We start from the raw sequence: 11,546 nt of genomic DNA, 5'->3' as shown, positions 1-11,546 counted from the left end.
CTACGTCTTCTGAGTTGCTAGCTCAAGTTCGTGATTTCTCATCCAACTGTTAACAATACTGATTAGGGAGTCTATTTGCTTACGCGGTGATTCCACGCTATCTGCAAGCACAAGGCCAGTCACATCGTCGGCAAAGCCCACGAGTCTGATATCTTCTGGAAAGGAGGTCTTTAGTAGGTCGTTGTACCCGATATTCCAAAGATCTGGACCGATTACAGCCCCTTGAGGGACACCAGCTGTAATATTGATACTGCGTGTACCGTTTGTTGTGCGAAATTCTAGTGTCCTGTACCTGAGATAGTCATCAGCTATGTTCCACAGGTATTGGTCGACTTTAAAGTCTTGCTCAAGAGCATCCAAGCTTGGTCAACAATGTTCAGCACTCGATCTACGGCAGTTATGGTAGATCTATGTTTTTGGAAACCGTCCTGATTGTTTGAGAGCCCTATATCCCTTTCTACTGCTGCAGTTAGTCGTGCCTTCAGAAGCTTTTCGAACAGCTTGCCAGCGACGTTTAGCATGCACAGAGAGCGGTACGATGACGACGTAATTGGAGGGTCCATGCCTTTGTCGAGTAGCCCAAGCCGTTGGTGTTTCCATACCTTGCTATAAGTTCCTTTTCAAAGGAAGGCGTTATACATAGTGAGGAGAATTTGGGGGTACTCCTGCACTATTAGTTTGATAACGATTGCTGGTATACCGTCGGGACGAGGTGGTTTTCCAGGTTTCAATGTTTTTGCAGTATCTTGTAGTTCACGAGTTGAGAAGAGAGGGATCCCGTTGGGGGGCGGGTTTCTCTGTTTCGTCTTTGCGGATGGCGTGGAAAAAGGTCTGAGACGATTTTCTCTACAGACTCTGGGTCCATAGGGGCTATTGGGCGTTGCTTGCCAAGGCCCTTACAGACGATCTGGTATGCACGGCCTCGAGGGTCATTGTCAAGATCGTTGCAAATGTTTTTCCAGCACTTGCTTTTGCTGGACTTGATAGCTTTCTTCAAAGATAATCTTGCGGCTGCAAATTTGGCATTGATTTCGACAGTAGTAGGATCTAATCGATATCTGCGGTTTAACCGAACTGCCTTGCGCCTTAGCGCGAGGCACTCTTTTCTGAGCGTGGCAATTTCCGAGGTCCACCAGTAATTTGGTTTGCGATTGCTCCGATGGTTGATTTTTGGCATTGAGTGATCGCATCCGATTGCAATGAGCTCCATGCCTTTTTCGACAATCGCTTCAGCGTCAAGCTTGGTCATATTTTGCGGGAAAGAAGCAACAATGAGTGGCCATTTAACAGCGAGGAACTTGATGAGTTTAGATTCATCTAGTTCGGAGATGTTCCATCGTCTCTTTGGCGGGTCAGTGGATGAGTTGCAGCTGGGGTTTTTAGTGTCCTTCATGTGAAATTGGATGTACTGGTGATCACTTGCGTTGTATTTTTCAAGAACCTCCCAGTTACTGACGTATGCGGCAATGGTAGGAGAAGCAAGTGAGATGTCAATAATTGATTCACGACATCCCGGCCTTCTAAAGGTAGAAGTGTTACCATGATTGTGGACGATGAGATCAATCCTGACAATCATGTCTGCGACTTCTTGTCCTCTGGTACCACTGTAATCCATGCCCCAGTCAACTGCTTTCGCGTTGAAGCCGCCAGCAATGACCAGCTCGCCTGTCTCCAGGCGGGGGTGGGTGGATTTGAGTATTGCTCCGAGTTGACACAGATATCTGCTTTCTGCTGGAAGATGTGCTGGTGCAGAAGATTTTGTGCGGTGCAGCCTCTCCATAGGTTACACTGCACTATATACGTTATTTCTGGTTGATGCTTAAGCCCGCTAGCGCTCTCCTGAATACCATGCAACTTCCAGTGCCTGAGACATGATTGGTTTTACTGTCCTCTTCGCCTAATGCAGCGCACAAAATGCAGTGTAGCGGGTTATTGCAGACATTTGCTCTGTGATCTGGTACTCCACATTTGTAGCAGATCTTGCTGCAATCTGGTCGACTGCATGTCCTGGATACATGCCCATATCCTAAGTATTTATAGCATCGAGGGATGTTTTTGCTGAGCCTGATGTGACAGTTCATCCAGCCAATCTTGATACGAGCAGTCTCCATAAGTTTTTCGGCGCTCTTGCATTCCAACTCTACGAATACGGTTCGCAGCCCTCGCTGATTTGACTTTGACATGCCTACTCTTTTCACATCCGTAACTACACCAGGGATGCTGGACAGTGCATCATTGACATCTTTTTCCGTGGTAATTTCGTCAGCGTCGCGGATCTCGATTGTGACTGTGGGTCTTAGATCCGGCTTGATAAGCACTGCATTGTTGCAATTAGGCATAGGGCTCTTCCCCTCTCTGATTTCCAGTGCTCTGGTTCGGTGACTGAGGGAGGCCGTGAGCCAGTTGCTTTCAGTTGCGAACTCGCTGGCTCTTGCATGCAGTTGGTACGGGTTTTCTTTATCTTTCTAGAGATGACCTCAGTGAACTCCCTCTCTTGTAGTAGATCGATGTTTTCCTCAGGGCCGTGCAGAGGGCTAGGAGCCTGCCGCTTTTTGTTATGGCTGCGTAGAGGTGTTTTCTGCATGCATCTGGACTCGGCTACTTGCTCTTCCAGAAGCTTGATTTTGGTCTCTAAAGCTTGGCGTTCTGCTGTGGATTCAGAGGCAAGCTTTCGTTGAGCATCTTTCCACATCTTTCGATGGGACAGTATTTCATAGAGAAGTGTCGCTGCATCTTTGACGCCTTGTGTTACTTCTGAGGCAACAGTTCTTTTTGCACGTACAGTAACGAGGATGTCTTTGTGACAGTGCGACCCTGGGTTTTGAAGACGTGAGAGTTGAGGCTCTCCATCTTTGTCATATCTGTATTCATTTTTTGTGTAGCTTTGTCTTGAGGCCAATGAACGGATGGGGCAAGTCCCGCGCAGCAGGGAACCGTAAGGTCGTCCCCTGCGCAATTAGAAGTGGGGTCAACTGAAGGCTTGATCGCCCCGAAGATTTTGATTCGCGATACTTGAGTTGTAGACGCGTGAAACTGTGCCTCGCACGCTACTTATACGTTCTCTAACAAAATTTATTTTCTCTAAGAAAAACCATAAAGTAATCTAAACAGTTAACTCTAAATTTAAGCCACGTTTATATAATTCTTATAATTTATAAATAAGACGTAGTGATAATCACAGGAGTGTGATTATTAATTGTGTGGTGGAAATCTTCCCCGAGAAGATCTTTTTGCTTGCTGTAGCCGGTGCTTTTAACCGAGGAAATGCAGCGACCAGGACCATCAGTAAGTGCTTGAAGCAAACTTCTTTTTATCCAATACACTGCTGGTATATTTCTCTCTCCACCTGCGTATATCAAGCCCACCGGCATCTCTGATTTTCTCACCATTTTGTTACAGTACAACGTTAAATTTATCTAAATAATAAAGGGGACTTATATATTAATTCTAGGGAAAATTTGGTCAAATAAAATTAATTAATTTAATAAGACAAAACCCAATTATTTTACTTATTTCATTCTCCAACCGCGTAATTAAATTGTTCTATTCCAGCCGCGTGTCCAGCCGAAGGCAGAGGGATCCCGCTCCCAGAGTGCATGCCAACAACCATCCGATTTTGTTTTACATATAATAAGCTAAATTAATGACTAAGAAAATAAGTACTTAAATACACTTATCCAAAAAATTAAAGGAACAAGAAAATTTTATAAATTTTTTAGTGATTTTTGGAAGGCTGTATTTTCGTGAAAAATGATCGCATCGAAAAAATAAAAAAAGCAAATTGAAGCTTGAAATCTCTAGTTTGAAGATCTTCCAGCAAAATATTTTTTTGAGCCACGGTTTTTGCGAAATCATAAGAAAAAAGTCGAGACAAAATTTTTCTAAATTTTTTAGTTTTGTTTTTTAGGTCTACGGGGCCGGGAAAAATTTTTTCAAAAAAACAAATTCATGCTTCGTTTAGGAAATTTATTCAGCTACAATTTGCTTTTTTTTTGTTTCTCTGTACGACAATTTGCTGTTGAAATATCAGCCTTTAAATGAAAAAGGAGCCTTTTGTCTTTGATTATTGATATCTCAGCAAGTAATGGTCGCACAGTAATTTAAAGGGCAGTTTAATAAACTTGAATAAATTCCCTACAAGCTCCATTTTCGATTTTTTCAAAAAAAAATTTTTTTTCATCCTTGATATCCATTTGAAAAACCCACAAAAAATGACCATTTTCTGGTTTTTTAGTCAACTCATCGCTACTCTGCAAATATCGATAAAAAAAATAATGTTGCCAGGTAATTTTACAGCTTAATGTACCCCCAAAAACCCTGGAAATTTTCAAATTGATCCATTGAACCGTTTGTCCGGTCCGATTGCTCAAAGTTTTGCAACACAATTAAAGGAACAAGTTTTGTTCCTTAAATTGTGTAATCATTACCAAAATGAAAAAATTAATTTTTTTCGGATTTTCTTTCATTTTTGCGTTAGTTATTCAGTAAATGTAAGGTCAAGAGGAAAAAAAAAAAATTTTCCAAAAAACGAGACCAAACAAGAATTTTTTTACATTTTTTTTTTTTTACGTTTCATTCGGGGGGTTATTTTTTTTTTCGTTTTTCGGAAAAAATTTTTTTTTTTTCCTCTTGACCTTACATTTACTGAATAACTAACGCAAAAATGAAAGAAAATCCGAAAAAAATTAATTTTTTCATTTTGGTAATGATTACACAATTTAAGGAACAAAACTTGTTCCTTTAATTGTGTTGCAAAACTTTGAGCAATCGGACCGGACAAACGGTTCAATGGATCAATTTGAAAATTTCCAGGGTTTTTGGGGGTACATTAAGCTGTAAAATTACCTGGCAACATTATTTTTTTTATCAATATTTGCAGAGTAGCGATGAGTTGACTAAAAAACCAGAAAATGGTCATTTTTTGTGGGTTTTTCAAATGGATATCAAGGATGAAAAAAAATTTTTTTTTGAAAAAATCGAAAATGGAGCTTGTAGGGAATTTATTCAAGTTTATTAAACTGCCCTTTAAATTACTGTGCGACCATTACTTGCTGAGATATCAAAAATCAAAGACAAAAGGCTCCTTTTTCATTTAAAGGCTGATATCTCAGCAGCAAATTGTCGTACAGAGAAACAAAAAAAAACAAATTGTAGCTGAATAAATTTCCTAAACGAAGCATGAATTTGTTTTTTTGAAAAAATTTTTCCCGGCCCCGTAGACCTAAAAAACAAAACTAAAAAATTTAGAAAAATTTTGTCTCGACTTTTTTCTTATGATTCCGCAAAAACCGTGGCTCAAAAAAATATTTTGCTGGAAGATCTTCAAACTAGAGATTTCAAGCTTCAATTTGCTTTTTTTATTTTTTCGATGCAATCATTTTTCACGAAACTACAGCCTTCCAAAAATCACTAAAAAATTTATAAAATTTTCTTGTTCCTTTAATTTTTTGGATAAGTGTAGACATAAATAAATTAGTAAAATAATTAAATTAATTAGTAACGAGGAATCTTGACGGGTAGGCACGAGCCAGTCAAGGTCACCCGTTATATCTTTCAAAAGATCCTGCAGTTCGCTAAGTTAAGTGTCTTCGAGACCAATCGCTGCGTCACGGTTAGTGAGAAAGCCGCTAAGAGAGGAAATTATGGCATTTCCTTGGGAGTTAGGAAGCTCATTGGCACTTTTCTCCTTGTTTTCACTTGTAGCAGTTTTCGGAGCAGTTGCCAAGTGTGTAACAACTGCTTTGTCGGCTGTAACTGTTTCGGGTGTTCCGGTGAGCGCCCGCCTGTTTGGCAACTCACCGCTGATGGCTTGTAAATCACGGCACTCAGCATCAGCTCTAAGTGCGCGCGCCTGACGATCCCCAGGAAGCGGCGTTTTTCCGAGGCTTACTCCTGCATGACTCATCATTTTAATGTTTATTCGGGTCACAACCTCTGAGTGGTTATAGAGATTTCCTTCCTCCTCGCACCACGTATGGTCCGTGGGGGCTATTTTATTTTACCCCTATCCGCCGGTCTGATGACCGGTGAGGACATTCTCCTATCCGCCACCCGGGGATGCGCTCAGTACGAGTTGCGTTTCTCCCCCGGTAACTAGTTGTCGCCTCTTTGGCCCGAGTATGACCCCTTTCCAAGGATCGAGCAAATAGTCTCCAACTTACTCCCACCTACTCGACTATATTCACCTGCCACCCCTTAGCAGAATGCCTCAGCGTGGGGAAGTCCACTTCCTCGTGGTTTACTTGCTGTCACTTACCTGTGTCTTAGTCAGACTTCAGATAACTGCAGCTTCTTAGTTTTACTCGGCTAAAAGTCTCTTGTCGAGTAATGCACCCAGAGAACGAGTTGATTTTACGAGTTTTCCCGAGCGAACTTATCACCTGACCTTTTCACCGCAAGTGTAAAAAGGATTCACTTACTATTGCTATTTATCACCACCCTCACAACCATAGTGAAGTCCCGATCGCTCATTCCCTCATTTCCTCCCTTCATTCGTCGCGAGTATTTAACTCGGCCGGCCGAATTTTACGTATTTGATATTTACTTATATTGTTATCGCATTCTTTTTCTTTCCTTCAGTAAACTCGCTCGAGACTCAGAAGAATTTTAATTTTCTAGATATAATTTTTCTCGTTTCACAATTCTTGCCATTTTATTTTTTTTCATTTCACAATTCTTTCAATATTATACTCGTTTCCTTTATACAATTGCTTGGGACTTAAAAGAATTTTACTTCATCCGATGGTATTCTCTTTCAAATACTTTTACAAATCTCTCAATAATATTTATGTTCGTAAATTTACGTAATAAGTAGGGCCAGGAATTTCATTTTTTTAAAAGAGAGAGACAGAAAAAAAAGAGAGGCAAATAAGTTATTTCTTTGTTTCTCGCAATCGAGTGAAGACAGCTGCTTAAAAAAAAATAAAGATTACTGATCCCACATAAATATATATATAAAAAAAAAGGTTAAAGTGCCAATTTAAAACTACTTGTGAACAAATACAAGTCTGTTTTGCTCAGATAAATGAAGAGTAGAATTTGTGGTAGTGTTGTGAAAAATTTTTAATAATTTTTAAGTAGGACAGTACAGTAGCTAGAAATTTTGGTCACGGTCTCGGTAGAGATCGTGTTGAAGGTATTGCTGACGGTTTTGCTGAAGTTCTTGCTGGAGATCGCCACGAGCGCGATCACCAGCAAGACCGTGAGCGCGATCTCCAGCAAGACTAGGAGCGCGATATCCAGCAAGACCAGGAGCCCGATATCCAGCAAGACCACGAGCGCGATCATCAGCAATGCCCTCAGCGCGATTTCGAGCGAGTCCACGAGCGCGATCTCCAGCAAGACCGCGAGCGCGATCTCCAGCAAGACCACGAGCGCGATCTCCAGCAAGACCAGGAGCGCGATATCCAGCAAGACCACGAGCGCGATCTCCAGCAAGATCTTCAGCAAGACCCTCAGCAATAACGTCAGTGTGATCTCCAGCAAGAGCACGAGTGCGATCTCCAGCAAGAACTTCAGTAAAACCGTCAGCAATACCTTCAACACGATCTCCACCGAGACCGTGACCAAAATTTCTAGCTACTGTACTGTCCTACTTAAAAATTATTAAAAATTTTTCACAACACTACCATAAATTCTACTCTTCATTTATCTGAGCAGAACAGACTTGTATTTGTTCACAAGTAGTTTTAAATTGGCACTTTAACCTTTTTTTTATATATATTTATGTGGGATTAGTAATCTTTATTTTTTTTTAAGCAACTGTCTTCACTCGATTGCGAGAAACAAAGAAATAACTTAATTGCCTCTCTTTTTTTTCTGTCTCTCTCTTTTAAAAAAATGAAATTCCTGGCCCTAATCATTACTAACATCATCATCATCATTATTATCAACATTGTCATCACCACCATCATCATTATCACTATCATCAATATCATCTTCATCGTCCGTGACTTCATTTTCGGGGGTCTTGAAACCGTCTTTGTCACTGACATCAGATTCAGACTCGTTTTCAAAAGCTTTATTTTGAAATAATAGAATGATTATTATATGGAATATTGAGTGACACGAGATGAAACAATATGAATACATACAAAATGGGTAAACAGGTTTTTGAGTGAAACAATTTTACCACAAACTAGGCGCGGTTAAAAAGAAAGAAGCTTTGCACGTATCAAGCGCATACTCTGCGTAAAAAATCTGATAGATTCTTATAGCTGTATTTATGAGGCCCTATACTTCTATAGCACTTCTCATAGAACTCATTCATTAATAAAATCTCTATAGGACTTTGTGAGAATCTATTCGATTCTATGAGATTTTCTAAGCAGTGTATTGCATAATTTCTGAAGCAGCAGTCTTAGTAGTTGCAAACACTACTTCGATTGAGTTTTTGGGCAAATTAGCGTGTACGCAAAAAGACGTTAAAAAATAAAAGATGTTGGACAACTGGTTGTTAACACTGTCACTATTCAAGTCGAAAAGCTTGAATTTAGCAAGCTCGATTTGAAAAGGAAACAGCTGAAAGATCCGCTTCAAGTCTAGTCCTTGACTTATGAATATGGTTCGAGAGTATGCATGATGAAACTAATTACTACGTAATGTAATTTCTTAGTGGACATGGATCATTCAAAGCATACTATTGCAAGATAAAAATACATGGCAATCCGATGTGCAACTTTTGTCACGCACACATAGACACCGCAGAGGACACAGTATTCGATTGCAATCGTTGAGTTTTGCTGAAAGAGAGTTGGCCTGGATCCTAATAGGCAGAATACCAACGCCTGAAAACATTGTGTGCTTCATGATCAAGGACAAAATCACGTGGACCGCAATGTCGACCTTCATTAAGCATTATCTTCGGAAAAAAATGCTAGAATAGCAGTTATAGTGCACATCCAACATGAAAAGCCTTTAGTAACGACAGAAACTCGGTTGAAGTAATGAAAAAATAGCTTCAACTTATTCTTCCTTTCCCTGCGGAAGAGAGTGAGACGGAAGGGGGATATTGTTAGTGGAAGAAAATTCCACAAACCACGAACATGACGGTATTCCGCTATGAATGGCGGTAAATTCAGCAAAGATAACGATGAGATAATCGTAAAATACAATGAATTTACCGAATGTTAAGAACGATTATTTTAATATAAGATAAATTTCTCTTATTTTTATTATTTTCAAAAAGCTAACTTACTTGCTCTGTAATTTATATAATTTTGTACGAGTTCTATAAGCTCCATTGGACTAATCAATTTTGTATCCAATTGTTGGGTAAGATTTTCAATTTCCTTCATTTTTTGCATAGTTTGTACATTAGTTTTTTTGTGCATTTGATTTTTTTTGATGGAGGAAAAATTATTATAAAACCTGTTTTAAATTCTGACCAAAATTCCTGTAATGTACGAATAGAGTATTTGAACAAAATATGATACTATCGAGATGTCAATCAATTAGATATATATTTATACATTAAAAATTCTTGTGGATATTGTAAGTTCACAGACCCATGACAGGTCAACTACGCTAATTGCCGTTACCGACGGTTATATATTGATTTACCGTAAGACTACAGAATAACCACTGCAAAACGTGACATTGTTACCGTAATTTACAATAAAGAAACGTATTTTACGGCAGAAAAAATTAAATGATACCGTATAAATTCACCGTAGTTTTACTATGAATTACTGTAATAAACAACGATAAATCTACTATAAGCAATGATAACTGACTATAAATCGTAAGAATTTTACATAATTTACGATACAAATCGAAACATTTATTAGTAGCTTTACCGTAAAATACAATAAATTTTGCCATCTAAATACCGTAAATTTCAGTAAATCAGATCATGCAGGGAATTTATCATAAAAGTTTTTTGAACTGTGGAAATAATTAACGTCCGTAGTAACTACCCGGGAAAAATGATCAAACCTGATCAGACATGAACAGGCATGAGTCTTCAGGCCTGATTAGACATGAAAAATGACCATGCCTGACGAGGAATGTTCAGGTCTGATCAGGTCTGTTTACGCCCAGCCGGGTAAAACAATTATAGATAAACAACGGCCCTATATAATTATAACGTATTTAACGCTTCAGATATGAACAGGCATGGACAGGTATGATCAGGTCTGAGCGTATGTAACGCTTCAGACATGAATAGGCATGAATAGGCATGGACAGGAATGATCAGGTCTAATTTCAGATCTGATCATACATGAACAGACATGGTCAGGGTTGATCATTTTTTCTCGAAGCTTCGTATTTGAAATGCAAACTTTATCCGAGTACTTACGAACGAAGTTCCAAGGATGCGGATGTTCACTGAACTCAACATTCAAGATATGGTTCGAAGATTCAGAAGGGTTGTTAGTTGTCCGTATGTGTTTAAATTGAGACCATTCCTCGGGAGGTCTTTTTGTCAGCCACGGTCTTTCAAAATAACGCAAAAAGTTATTCATACCTGTTTTTACAACAGGATCTTTAATAGAATCACGAATTTTTGTGTAAGTCTCTGCAATGACATGGGCAGGAAGGTAAGCTAATGCCATTAGTCTTCGAATGATTCGATCAACTCTTTTATTAATAGTTGCATATCGTATATTTTTTTTTTACTTCTTACAATACGCACCAAGTTTCCGGGAATTTTTTGTAATCGCCTAAAAATAAAATAGCCAAAAGAAGAATGTGTTTGAAGAAAGTCGGGCTGAAAATAGTAGTATAAGTGATTTTGAGGAATTTGTGAGTTTTTGTTTTTTGTAGTGACAGGAAAAAAGCAAATCAAAGCTGAATAAATTATCTAAGTGATATATGCATTTGTTTAACTGAAAAAACTTGTTCTGAGTTCGTAGACTTTTCCGAAGAAAAAAAAATTTCGAAAATTTTACTCTCACAATATTTTAGATGATTGTGTGAAAACTGTAGCTCGAATAAAATCGTAAAAATATCACAAAACTAGAAATTTCAAGCTTTAAGATGTTTTTTTCTTGGATCTCGATACGACCATTTTTTACGAAGTCACATCCTTCAAAAAATCACTGAAAAATTGACAAAATTATTTTGTTCTTTTGATTTTTTGCATTATTGTAATCAATTTACTTGAAAGAAATGGAACATGCAATATTGCACTGAAGCTTGAGGAATCACCGCTTAAATGGCATTTCTCTCAGCAAGCTCGAAATCTGTATGGAAGATCAAACTCTTTTCGGAAATTTGTCTGAGGAACTTTTTAAATATGATCTTTAACAGCGCTGTGTACGCTACCTCAGTTTTCCTTTCCATCAACGCATAGCACAGTGGTATTGCCTGTTTAAAATATTATAGATATATAAATTATTATGATACTAAAGTCGGCCGACGTCTAAAAATTTTTGGATTATTTTTGAAGCGAGAAATTATAAAAAAAAAATATTTTAAAAAATTGCACTTGTAGTCTTTCAAATTTTCTACACGTGCATATTTTTAGTTATTTTTTTTTTTTAATTTAATTATTAAACAAAAATCAAAAAATTTTTAATTGTTTGCTAACTTCAGGATCGTAA

The 11,546-nt window shown here is 38.4% G+C and overlaps 1 protein-coding gene across 1 annotated transcript; it reads right to left on the bottom strand.

Annotated features, from left to right (window-relative positions):
• Window positions 1-7,093: 7,093 nt before the first annotated feature.
• On the bottom strand, window positions 7,094-9,296 carry LOC130676978 (aspartate and glycine-rich protein-like). The gene is made up of 3 exons (XM_057483491.1): window positions 9,197-9,296; window positions 7,870-8,018; window positions 7,094-7,591 (listed from the first exon to the last, which is right to left on the bottom strand). Exons 1-3 carry the CDS (start codon window positions 9,294-9,296, stop codon window positions 7,094-7,096), a joined length of 747 nt encoding a protein of 248 aa, XP_057339474.1.
• Window positions 9,297-11,546: the final 2,250 nt, after the last annotated feature.

The sequence above is a fragment of the Microplitis mediator genome, chromosome 11 (genome assembly GCF_029852145.1).
Source record: "Microplitis mediator isolate UGA2020A chromosome 11, iyMicMedi2.1, whole genome shotgun sequence".
Classification (NCBI taxonomy): domain Eukaryota; kingdom Metazoa; phylum Arthropoda; class Insecta; order Hymenoptera; family Braconidae; genus Microplitis; species Microplitis mediator.
The sequence above is the reverse complement of the archived record's forward strand: the minus strand, read 5'-3'. Positions and strand labels throughout refer to the sequence as shown.